The sequence below is a fragment of the Mycteria americana genome, chromosome 2 (genome assembly GCF_035582795.1).
Source record: "Mycteria americana isolate JAX WOST 10 ecotype Jacksonville Zoo and Gardens chromosome 2, USCA_MyAme_1.0, whole genome shotgun sequence".
In the NCBI taxonomy this organism is placed as follows: Eukaryota; Metazoa; Chordata; class Aves; order Ciconiiformes; family Ciconiidae; genus Mycteria; species Mycteria americana.
Window position 1 is genome coordinate 17,377,549 of NC_134366.1, and position 13,279 is coordinate 17,390,827.

A 13,279-nucleotide genomic window follows, 5' to 3' on the forward strand; every position below is an offset into this window, starting at 1 on the left:
CCGGGGAAGTCCCCCGAGGCAACGCAGTAGCCTGCGTCCAGCTCAGGTTTGGCCGGAGGAAGGACGTGAGTCTCCAGGGGGATGATGTTCTCATGACAAGCAAGGGGCATGAGGCAGTCCAGCGTGAGCAGGCCGGCCGGCCCAGCCAGCAGAGGTGGTAGCGGGGCCGGGGCACAGCACGCGCCCCAGTTACCTACGCTACTCAAGGGGAACAGAAGGCACAGTGTTTGCCAGCCGTGTTCTGTGTGGTGCAGTAGCCAGTCACCTGCCCAGTCATCTGCCCTCGCAAGATCCTATGGCTGTGGCTCACATGACGCAGCTTGAACATGGAACAAGGATGAGCTCCTGTTAAATTCAAACAAGGCTGGCAGCCTTCAGCTACTTCTTAATATAAAATGAAAAGACATTTTAATCACTGTGTGCTGGCATTTTTCCAACGGTTTTTCCTCGTCTCTTCCCTTCCAAGAAGGCTCAATCATTATCCCATCTACCAGGATCGCCTTCTGATTAGCAAACATCCTCTGCCTGCCTTCACTGGGCTCTGCCTGCCTCCCCACGCACAGCTCAGTCTGTTCTTTGGAAAATGCTGCTTTAAGGGTTTTCTAACTTCTCTTAATGAGTTTGGCTAAGAAAGGGGAAGGTTTGGTGGATATCCTTCAGGAAGAAACAAACCCATAAGAGATCCCTCAGGGGACAGAGCGAGGAGGTTGCATGCACAAGTGTGTTTCCAGAAGCTCCGCTTTCGCACTCGTTTGTGTCTGATAAGAACCATCTCTTTCTAGAGATGTAACCTGGAAGCAAATCTGCTGCTACCAGACTCTCACAGACCACTGCCTGTTCTGTGTCATCAGAAATGAGGCAGCTGCGGTAAGATCCTCAAATATAAAAACATATTCTTCTAGCACTTGGTCTTACGGTCTATGAACATCAACAAGTGAGGTGTTTGGATAAGGTGGTATCTTATTTGTCCAACCGATACGGGCTCCTCATAAACCTCACCTTATGGAGTCTTTGCACATATTTTAAGGACAAACTGTAGATCTTCTTCTGTGGTATCTACCCTGTCCAAACTGGTACCAAGACCAATGGTGGTTCCAGAGGATCTCATCTTCACAGGTCACTCTTGAAGGGCTCAAACTTGTCCCTCTGTTGTTCAGACTCTGGGCTCCCAAAGTTCATTCCTGTTGCTGCCCTGTGTAATTTTGGCCAGTCCTTCTGTGCCTCACGTCACTCCCAGCCTTGAGTGCTGCATCTGCTTCTGCAAAGTCTGTCCTGTGAGTCTTCACTCATCCAGCAGTCATGTGTTGGCAGAATGCATGGCTCTATCTAAAACAAAAAGCATTGCAAAAATTAAGTCTGTTTTGCTGGAAATTTTGATACTAAAGTAAACCAGAGGCTTCTGGATAAAGTCAAACCCTCAGACTCTTTGTGGTAGTTTTCCTTTTGTGAATTGTGCTACGTTCCTTAGTATTTATTCCACTGGTGTGGTACGGTGCAGCACGGTTCTGCTTCTGGTCTGCAGCCAAATTTTGAAAATCTTTTCCGAAATAGAGAATCATCTTTCCCAAATCACTAATAAACCACTTGGAAAGAATTGGGGGAAAAAATATACACCTCTCCCAACTGCACAGTAAGGCACCAGCAATCGTATTCCTGAAATACAAAAGTTAGAATTGTTAAAAAAACCCCACATATTTAAATTGTAAGACTTAAGTGAAATGAAGGTAGCAGTCAGAGTTGGAAAAAGAAAAAGCCTTAGAACTAGCTGAGATTCTACTTGGAAACTACTTACATAAATGACTTAAGTTCAAAAAAAGCTATAGAAGTAAAACGATAAAATACTGCCTGGGCCCCCATAAATAAACCAAGCCAAATCAATTACTTTTCTGTCCATAAGTCATGAGCAATTTATAAAGCATGGAATGAACAACGATTTCTGTGAGAACAGGGGCACTTATAATAAGTGTTACCACTTCAACAACACTGTTATATACAGCATCCAATTTCTGGAGCTAGGAACTGGGTGCCTTTCTTTGCAGCAAGTCGCCATTACCAAGAGTAGCGATCGTATCAAGGCTACTCTATGTTTACTGGCTGCATAAAGACAATCAATAGCCCCACAAGTAAACAGTTACCAGTTTATACAGTATATTTCTAAATTAAAGGGATTAAATATCGGAGTGCTGCTCTCACAGCACAAGTGGCTCAGCAGTTGCCACTGGAAAACAAACGTGCTGGTTAGCACAGCCTGGAACCCACAGGCTGCAGAGGGGGAGGCTGAGCAAACACCACCCTTTAGGGGACTGTAAAACTGAAGCTGAACAGGTATCAGCTCAAGTTAATTCACCAGGTATCAGCTAGCAATATGGAAAATGGGGACAATACAGGTGGCCGCCTTCTCCCTCCCCTTTCTCTTCCAGCAGTGCGTGTGCTCTAGGACTTTCCTCTGGTTCAGTAACTTGGTGGGTAGTTCCATGGACGGGTCCCTCTAGAGGAAAGAGCAAAATTTTGGGGTGGTTTAGGTAATGTTTGCAGCCATGGCGTAGGCGGCCACATAGCTCCTCAAGGCCCCTTCGAGCTTGGTTGGATTGAGTAGAGTACGCTTGGTAGAGTCACAAGCGTAGAAATGCATGACTGCAAGGGTTTGCCAGCACAGGGCCTGGACTGTGTGTGTGTGCAGACACGTGTAGCAGAGCCAGGGAGCTCAGATGCATTCAGTAGCTTTTACCATGAATCTCTATAACCGGCTCTACCTTCTACTTGAGAATATAAAGTTTTCTTCAAATGCCCCAGTTGCTTATTGCACTGAGGGAGCAGAAAACAAAGCTGTTTCTTTTGCTTAAATATTGTATCTTTTAGCAACAGGATGTAAGAAATTTGTCCAGAGTCTGGTACTTGCTGTGAAAATATATTTCTATGCTAGTCTAAGGGGCAACACTGAGCAGGATTGGTGTACAAAGCTTTATACAAGCAACACTTAATGGTCTTGCCAAGAGACCAGCTGGTGCTTTCTGCTTTGTCAGTGTGTCAGGACTGCATGTGGACCTCAAGTCATGGGGCTGCCCTTACTTCATGACTGTGGCTGTAGAAACAGGATGGGGCCATCTTTGCTGCTTGGGCTGCACATCCTTAAGGAGAGCGCAAGATTTGGCATGAAAGTGTGAAGATGCAGTCCCTGCTGCTGATCTTGCGTGCCTGCTGCCTTGGCACTTGGGCACATTGCACCAGTTCCCAGAGGAATAAAGGGCAGGGAGCACCTGAAGGCAAAGTAGCCCAGCTGCAGAAAAGATGGTGTGCACACAGCATATGGTGCTCCTTCTTTTTCACTGTTCCTCTGAAATATGCTGCATTTCAGGAGAAGCACAAGCCAGAGATAAAGATTTACTTTGCTTCAGCTCCAGAGCATGCAGCTTTACAGGCTGGTTGGGGTTGCTTCTTCAGTGGCTCTCTGCTCTAGGAATAGTCCCCGCATGAGCGGCTCCCAGTGCATGCTGCTCTCGGCCCCCCCAGAGCAGAGCGGAACGTGGAGGAGGGCTGTCCTCCCCCCGAGATAGGGCTGCCAGCTGCACGGCTGGTGAAATACTGCCAGTTGGCTGCATACTCCCCCCATCTACACCCGAGTCTCACAAAAACAAGCTGGAAAATCCCACACAAAACATTCCTCATACAGAGCGGGTCCCAGGGCTACCAAACGGGGAGTTTAAGACCACCTGCAAGTCACAGAGCAAGGGGGATGCCTTGCAGCCAGCACCTTTGCTAAACGGAGAGATGCTGATTTTGAAGAGGAGAGGTATCACCCTGTGGGCAGGTGAGCAGCGGGTTCCCTCACAGGTAGGGCAGTGGCTGAGCAGCACCGTCCCTGGGATTGCCCTCCTGCCCGCCGGCAGGAAGAGCTGCTGCTTCATCCTTTTCTTTCTGGGATGGGCTGTATTTACTGCTCGGGTATCTGGGCCATGCCTCTGTCCAGGGAGAGGTTTTGCACTTGTTCACCTCCAAGTTCAGAAGTCAGCGCCCAGAAAAATAGTGCTAGCAAGAAGCCAGTACAGCACACATGCTAAGGCTTAACATGAAGGGAAAAATATTTTAATAATATTTTAGCTGGTTTTTTGTATTATTATTACAGGACCAGGATAGTTGGATGAGAGAGAGAAAAACTAACACTGTGACAACACTACCCCACAGTCACAGGTTTATAACAAAACTTAGCCACAGCCAGCATGAATGAGGAAAATGCACTAAGTCTCCAGACTGTTCTCTGGGCGGTTTAGCTACTAACTCACCAGGATAAGCAGCAGAAAGAGGGGTGACTCACAATTAGCTGTTCTTCCAGGTGCTCATCTTACTCCACTGATCATATCACAGGGTAAACAACATAGAATCGGCATTCTTACAGGACATAGAAATATGAGACCAGGGGAGGGAAAACCAACCTGGCATTTCAAGCACTGCACCCCAACCTCCTTCATCAGCATCAAAGATCAATTCACACATTCGGTCTTAGGAGAAAGGTTAAAAGTGTTCATCTACCCATAGCAACGTCTCGGGCTTGTATGGTCAACCCCATGCTGTTGCCCTGTGAGAAGCAAAGGGGACCATGTGTCCCCAGAGCCAGGACCCACTGCCTGAGCATGATCCTTGCCCTGTGCTCAAAAGGGATTTCCCTGCACCATCAGCTGGCAGCTCCCAGCATCATACTGGGAGAGTGCATCAGGTGAACAGGGGCCTCACGTTTGAGCGGTTGCTCAGGCTGCTTTCTCCTACTTCTGGGCAGCAATGAGCTATTATTGCAAACCTACTTCAGTTTCCACACAAGGAGATGTGGAAAGCAGGCACGTTAGAGGTTATTATTTGAGCTATTTCTCCTCATCTGCTACTTGATCCAAAAGGGAAATTTAGGCTGAGAGTAGCAGGGACTGGTCAAATTGCTCTTCCTGCCACTCCAGTCAAGCAGGGTTAACGCTGCCCTGTGGGGAGCGAGTCTCGGCCAGCCAAAGCCTCTATCCCAGAGCGCTCTGCAGCATTCAGCCGCCACCGCACCAGCCTGCCACTGCCCCCCTCCCACAAAAGCACCAGAGGCTTTCAGAGCAGCTCAGAATCGGCTTTTACCAGTTGTGCACATGGGTCCACAACTCCTGCTCAGCTAAATACCCATTTGGGAGAATGGTGCGATGTTGGTGGACAGAAACAAGCTCCCCCAAACTGTTAAAGATTAGTTTTGTTTTTTCTCCCCCTACCTACCTTCCATTTTCCCTCTTCTGGCTGAAGCATACAGGCTCCAGATTTTTCAGACATGTTGTTTTATTTGCTGTTTTGGCATACTAATGTATTCACATTTCCAGCCCATTTCACTGCTAACAAATCCTTACGTGTGCAGGAATGTTTGTGTAATCAGAGAACAATATTTTTAAGAGTCAGGATTGAGCAGTTTAAAACCATTGGAGATAAGAATCATGGCTCAAGGCCTGGAAGCTGTGAGGTTGGCAGAAAATGCAGAATGCCATGTTCTAGGTACTGCTTTTTTCACATACAGAGTCCCTGTAACCAGATACTTTTTCTTTGAATTCACCCAAAACATTGTGTTCTTGGGGGCCTATTTGAAACAAGCAAACACTGCTAGATAAAACCCCAGCAAGCAAACAACCCCCCTCCCCATACCCAGACAAAACCTGTTTCAGCTGTATTTCCCATGCAGCGCTATAAAAAACAGTTCAAGAAGATTTTAATGGCCCTCTCCAATTTCCAGCCATAAATAGCATCCCCACAGTGGAGAGGAAAGGTAGCAGAAAATTAAAGCATAACCCACAGTTCTGTCTGAGGCCTTACAGTGACTTGGTTTCTCTTGGCAGCTTCACATTCGAGAAAGGCATTTTGATAAATAACAAGTATATTAAGGACAATAAAAATATTTTATTTTCTGCAAAACCTTGCAGTTTTCCTAGGCAACGTTAGGAGCAAAGCACTTAAGTAGGAAGTTGGGTTCTGTGTCCCGGTTCCTGGAACTGAGACATGAGATACCAAATTGTGTAAAAATTACTGTAACTCCGAGAGCTGACAACACTGAATTATGTTTCACTGGCTGCAGGTCCCTGTGCCGGCTTGTCTTGTCTTTTAGCTGAGATCCTAAAGGCTTTAAGGGTGGGTGCATGTTGCCCTTCAGTAGCACTTGGAGGACTGATGGCATTTTCAAAAAAAACAAAAGCAAATGATACTACCCTGCCAGAGGGAAAAACAAGGTCAATCATGCTATGCAAATCAGCTCTCTGAGAAAAATCAAAACAGAGGAACCTGCTACCCCCACAGTACAGACTGAACATGAATAAACAAAACTTAATTCCTGCTTGATTTTATCACCAGAGAGGGTGAAAGAGGAGAATATATGGGTGCAAAAATACTTAGATGAATACAGCAGTGACTTTGGAAACCTCTCAGTGCTTGAAAAATAAACTTGTTGCTATAAAGCCCTGCATTTTCAAACTAAGAGTGTCCCCCTTGCAGAAGACGTAGCTGAGGACCTGTAAGGAACTATAAGACATCTAAACATCTTTTTGCTGGAGGCTATGTAAGAAGTATCCTGGCTCTGAATACTGTTGCTACCCTTTTCTTGGGTTATTTAATTCCAGTTCTTGACAGAAACCAGTAATGAAAGGAAATGCACCAGTGCTGAAAATTCACCTGTAATATCTCAGGTCAGGTGAATAGTACTTGCGTATTTCTAGGCTTTTGCTTTATTTACTTAAAGGCTACCTTACAACCTATTAACTGATCTGTCAAAACAAGATTAATTTTAACTATGGAGCAATATTTGCTGCAGATCTTGATGAAATCTACACCTCACACATTAAAAGATCCTACTTCATTTCCCTGGGCCTAGGAGAATGACAAGAGCAGCAACAGGCACCACTGCAGGTGATCACTTTTTACCTAGGCTGGAAGAATTCTGAATGGCTGCACAGCAGAAGGAAACTTATGCTAGCGGGAATGAAAATGTGAAATCCAGTAGGCTACCCGAGGGGAACCACACAAGTTGTTAACAGAAATGCCAAATGACTGAAAAACATTTCAAACAGCAGCAAATTTTTACTTGATTACTCTATTCAACGTCCTAATTAGCTGAATGAAAAAGTTTGTGCTTATTGAAAGAATGGACACAATGCCATACTCGTTTTCAGTTCAAGTTTTACTTGCAATTGCACAAAGGTTGAAAAGATTTTTTCAAAGTTTGAAAACCAGCATAATAATTTTGGTTTCATGTATAAAACAGGGCAACCCAAAGGATACAGGAGTTGTGTGACTGTTCTAACGTTCACCATTAAAGTGTTGCACAGCCTAATTTTATCTGATACATTGATTATTTTCTACATTATCTGCTTCTCAAATTATAACTGTACAACACCTGCAGATATCTAAGGTTAAAATATTTTGATAAAATACCATTTTATGGAAGGTTCCAATGACTTGTTACAGATTACAGTACAAAATAATGACAAGTCAGAGCATCGCTAAGAGTTTATTCAGAAGCTTTTACTTTCGGTTCTTATATCACAAAAGACATGTTTAATGTTTACAACAAGTATTAGAAACTGAGATGTTTTTATTTCTACTATTATAAAAGTAACATAGGAGACCATTCTAAGCCATCTTCAAAATGCAGACCAATCTTTTTTTTTTTGTATATAAACTGTACACAAAAAACAAGGCACTATACATTTTTGGATAATAAAGTATAAAGGTTGATTCGCATAGTTTCTCAAGAAATCCATGCTATAAATACAAATGCTTTGTTCAGTTTAGCACCTGAAGCAGCACTGAGGACAATTCATAAACTATTGCAAAGAGAAACTTTTCAGAATGCGTAGGAGATACATATTGGTGGTATAGCTAATTCAGTACAAGCAACTGCCATCCAGCTACTTTTCTGTACTTTTGACATGAAAGTCTTGAAAGTGAATATATATTGCATTGTTAAATACATACTTGTTCTATGTGTTTATATAAATATAAATTCTTTGTAATCCACAAACTAACAAAATAACACTTTACAAAGAGAACTTCTTCAAAACAAAAAATGGCAAGTACTGTATATAGCCAAAGGACACCTGCAGCAGTAGCTCAAGAAACTACTGTTTAAGTGCATAGGAGAGCCGAGCTTAAACACATTACCTTTAAGAGTCAAAACTGAATTCCATTTCCAAAGAGTTCTCTTGGCCTTTTATAATATTACACACCTCCAGATAGGTAGTCACTAATAACTTCAGATTATTTCTATTTATTCTGTAAATGTGGGGTACAATTCTTCTAAAGGGCATAGGAAGTGAAAACAGATATCCCTTTAGTACTCACTCCAATAAACACAACTTAGAAAAGTCCTTTTGCCTTCTTCAGATTAACCTGCTTCCAAGATGGCAGTGCATTGTACTCTTCTCTTGTCATCTCTAATGCAACCTGCATTTAAAAGGAGAAGATATGCCATTAGTAAAAATACTTCTAAGTAGCAAAACTGTCAAATGAGTGTGCATGTGTGTCTAACCGCGCTGTGAAGAGTAACAGTGCACCTATTCTCTCCTTACCTCAAAGTCCTCATCTGAAAGATAAATTTCAAGCTTCAGTGGATCAACTCCCTCAGGTAGAGGCCTAGCTAAGAGATCTGCTAGTGGATACACCGTTTTACACAGCTTGGCCAGCACGTCCTCTACAAGGATTATCTGATTAGAAACGTCAGCATCCTGTAGGGAGGAAAGGAAAAGGGAGAACAGGATCACAATGCTGAAACCACCAACTGCTCCCATTGCAGTCTGCAGATGGCATGGGATCAACCTGCACTGCCTGGCCCATGGAGCACAAAGCTAGACATCCAGGTCTGCACATAGGCAAACAGCCCTGCCCTACAACAATTTCACAGCTAAAAAAGGGTCTGCACTTAACAGAAGGGCATCCTGTACTCTCAGGATCTCAAGTTTAAGGCTGAATTCTGTGTTTAGTCATGAAGCCAGCATTTTCCACTATGGATGGCTGCAGAAAACTTAGAAAGCAGAAAGTCTCATTTGCCTCGAGATGTCCCTTCACTGAAGGCTTTTAAAGCCATCACATGTAGTTTGGCTGTGACTTTACTTCCTAGGTGGGGAAGTCAATGCTGGAGCTCTTGGAGCCAGCTGATCCTTTGTGGAACATTTTGCTCCCCTGCACTTTGAGCCTGGAGGACAGACCAGAACGGCACACGTTGCTGCCTGTTTCCACGTGACTGAAACAGTTGTTCTGCTAAACTCTAGCACATCTCTTTCTAAGAGATGATTCAGTTAACACTTTCCTCCTGTTTTTAACAAAAAAGAATATGAGAAGTTACATGAAAAAACAAGCAGGAATGCCTCTGATATCCACACACCCAGTCAGAATTTAGCTATGTTGTTATTTTTTTTTTCCTGTGCAGACTTCTGAACTGTACTTTCTTTGTAAGTTCATCCTCTGGATTTTGGGGCTTGACAGCACAAACAAGCAATGTTACTGACAACACAAGACACAATTACTAGCAGTAGGAAACAGTATGTGCAATGAAAAGATTTACCATTTCTGTGATCTCTGCGATGTCTTCCCTGTGTTCCCAACTTGGGAACATATTAGTGAAGGTCAGAGGCTCTAGGCCAGCATGAATTAGATAGGATTTTGGGGGCTTCTTTACATTTTTTCCTAAAAACAGTGAAAAAATAGAAAAAAAAATAAAAAGGAGAAATTACAAACGGTACCATACTTTGCAATGTCACCCACTATCCAAAGCTACCTCGTAAGCATGTTTAACTGATTCTTTCCTGAAAAGCTGAAGTAATTTAAGGCAGTAGGAATAAATTTCACCAGGATGTTTTTTTAATGTAGTATAGCACCTTTTAGTTTTTCAGTATTTTTAAATCTGCCTTTTACTGTATCTGACCACAAAGATCAAACCATGTATGCTGAAAATCCCCCACAGTTACTTTCTAACACAATGTATTCCTTATCTTACAAATATAGAGGTAGAATAGAGTAAGTAGAGTGTGATGGTCCGAAATTAGCCAAATTCAGGTAAATGAAACCTTCTGGTATGCTCAGCAGAAGTGTCCTGACAGCACCTTAAGCTTGGAGGCTTAGTGAGAATGTTTAAACTGTTCTTACTTGGGATACTGAGGTCTAACACAATCATTTTGTTACTACAAATTCAAAGGAATGTGATCTGAAAGTTAACAGAGGCATTGCAATAGCTAGATGGTAACTACTGATGATTCTCAAAGACAGCCCTGCTTCTTTAAAACATGTATGTGTGCACACTATACAGGACATGGACATAACCCTGCCTAGGAGTGATGCCATATCAGATTAAGTCGTTAAAGTCATTATGCCAAGTACTGGTGAATAAAGGCCCTATTGGTTGAATGATTTAATTCCCCAAGGATTCAAAAGCACTGATAAACTCCAGATATTATTGGAAAGAGGTAGACAGGCTGTCAGGGACTGGCAGGAGCTATCATTCAAAAAAATATTGTACCTTCATCTTACTTGGATTCAAACAACTCAGTCTAATCAAATCTTTCTTCCAGATAGGCAATGGAAAAGCTGAAGATGTTGCCAAGTCCAGAATCAGGTGAAACTAGTACAGCAACATGACACCACCTCACTTCTGAGGGCTGTAGCTTCCCTAAAACTGCTTCTTGCAAAATTCTGTTACTCCCCATATTCAATCTCAGAGCATCTTTAGTGCACTAAGATTTCCTCCAGAGCATATAAATCCATGACAGAAGACCCTGTTTTTTACTGTAGTCCCTACCTGCACTTGATGCATGTGGGCTGTCAGGCAGGCGGGTCTAAAAGAACACAGCCCCCTCTCCTCCCCATTGCTGAGGAGCACCCCAGGGAACTGATGCAACATCTGTGCTGAATGCAAATGGAGAGCCTGGCTGGACATCATTGTTCCATCAGGTTTGCAAAACCTGAACATTACAGGTTTGGCTTTACATCAGATGTTGGGAGCAAACTGATTAGAGAGAATATGTTCACAAGAAACTGAATACTAGAAATAAAAGCTCTGTGGAGTAGTCTAACAACCATATTAGAATGTGAGTGCTTTAACTATACAATTTAGACAGGAGATTTATCATTTGAATACTTGATTTTAGGCCTTCTCTTCCACATATTTTCACTGTGGTTTATTCGTTCATTCTACCATGAATGATTCGACAAGCACTTAAAAACTTTGCATTTAAAAACATGTGAACCTGCTCTAGTTGCGCTGCTCCACTCTCAGTAATTCAGCCAAGAAATAAAAGGAGAGTGGCATTTGATAATGTTCCAGTACAGGTAAGATGAATTTGTCTGTGTAAGTGGAGAAACATTTTCACTGCATGAACTCTGCCCTCAGCACAAGCTGCTCTCCTCACTAAGAATCACTGAAGGGCAAACAGATTCTTCCCTCTCCTAGCGGTCTGCAGCTCAGCTCTCCAGACTGCTGATTTAGCAGATAAAACCACAGAAAAACTTTCAAGACATTTTGACAAGTTAAATAAGATTTATGCACAAGGAGAACTGCTAGGTATATTCAAGGGATATCCAGAGTTGCTAATCAATCTCTTTCATACCATCATGCAGTTAAACACTGCAAGCCAGGAAAAGAAAAAAAAAAGAGGGGGGGAGGGGAGGAAAGGGACATAGATGAGGAAAGAAATGGAGAGAGAGAAAAATAAGAGAAAAGCATTTTAATGCTTCTGATCACTCAATTGTAATCTGGTAGTCAAAATAATTGCAGCAACATTGGTATCTCCTGAAATTCAATTTCTCCACCTTGATAAGTAACAACACATAAGAGCTAGTCAGCCCTGACAGCTTGATGCAATGAAATTTTGAAGCGGTTGATAGAATCCCAGATCATGAAAGTGACAGACCACCAGAACAGCATAGTTTGAACAGTAAAAAAAAGCTGCTAAAGAAGTTCGTATCACTTTTAGCATAGAAATAGTACAAGGAGAATCAGTTTTTAATAGTAACAAACTTGCTCTGTACCTATCCAACCACACAGCCCAAAGCTCTTGAGAACTTCCCCATGGCAAAGAGGATGAAGCCACAACTGCTGCAAAGTCATGGCCAGCGGTAAAGAAGTGAGCACCCAGCAAAAAAACTTGTCCTATGATACATGTGCTAAACTTCAGACCCATAAGGAGTCACTGAAGAGCCTTCCACTGTGCATCAAACTCAGATGCAGCAAATTCAATTCAGTGCAGAAGGTATTAATCCCTTTTCCCATCATCGAACTCGAAGTTCAAGAAATCTGGAAAAGTATCCAAACCTCAGCATGTGTATCTGATTCCATCTCTGTTGGGGCCAGAAAACATGATTTTCATTACCAGAAGATTACAGCACTGCATCAGGAACACCGAGACTGAGATCTTACTTCCATCTCTCTCACTAGCCTGTTGAGCAACTCTGGGCACTTCATTGCATGGGGCTCTGTTCTTCTATGCTGACATTCACTTCTGCTGTGAAGCACATTGTATGGAATGATTTCAAAGAAATGAATCTTATCAATCCTCTGACTTGCAAAAACTGGGGGTGGGGGTGGTGGAGAACAAGTAACTGGCCTCCTCTTTAGGAATTCAGCAGTCACTGCCAAAGACTCTTGCAATTACTGCCCTGTCTTTAGCACCCCATTCCTAAACAAATGCTGCTGTTTGGCAGGGCAGTGCCAGGGACACCAGAGGATGAACCTTGTAGAGCAATAATGCAGTTCAATAAAGGTCATGTTTCAGTGTCCCAGTACTGGTTTTCAGCTGTCTCCTGCAAGGTGTTACCACCTCCCTTCAGTGACAGGGGACAACTGCGTAGAAACACAACACTTGCTCTTACTTCTATTTGACCTGCAGATTGGGAAGGAGAGACTGGCTTATCCTCATAAGGGGGGAATCCAACAAGGGTATCACTTTCCCTCTTCAAATATACCAATATCTATGGCAGAAGATAACAGATACCACCAGCTGTGTCCCAAGTTGTGAAGTTTATTTGCTACAGAAGAAATCAGTGGCATCATGAGGTCTGAAGGTCTATAAGCGATCAGGCTTTCCTTGCAAGAGGGGATAGTTTGCACCAAGTAAGCCCTAGTGACTTACTCACAGTGGGAAACTGCTCTGAACTAATAGAACGCATGGCTGTTACTCATGCCCTCTTTCCTGGATAGTAATCCCACGCCTTTCTTCATTCATCCTCCATCAGAAGATGCAACGTCTGTTCCCAGCCTCACATAACCTTAGATGAAGCAAGAGGAAAACAT

General features: G+C 43.1%; 1 protein-coding gene across 21 annotated transcripts in view; it reads right to left on the reverse strand.

Annotated features, from left to right (window-relative positions):
* Positions 1-7,159: 7,159 nt before the first annotated feature.
* The window catches only part of SVIL (supervillin), a 143,849-nt gene continuing 137,729 nt past the window's right edge, over positions 7,160-13,279 (reverse strand). For 20 of the 21 annotated variants that reach the window (XM_075492547.1, XM_075492555.1, XM_075492552.1 and 17 more), the window contains 3 exons: positions 9,560-9,681; positions 8,568-8,723; positions 7,160-8,442 (listed from right to left, as the gene is read on the reverse strand). In XM_075492547.1, the coding sequence (XP_075348662.1) occupies positions 8,356-8,442; positions 8,568-8,723; positions 9,560-9,681 (365 nt within the window). In that variant the 3' untranslated portion in view covers positions 7,160-8,355. Of the gene's footprint in view, positions 8,443-8,567; positions 8,724-9,559; positions 9,682-12,017; positions 13,255-13,279 lie in introns of those variants that run through there. The other variant, XM_075492549.1, reaches the window with a different exon arrangement.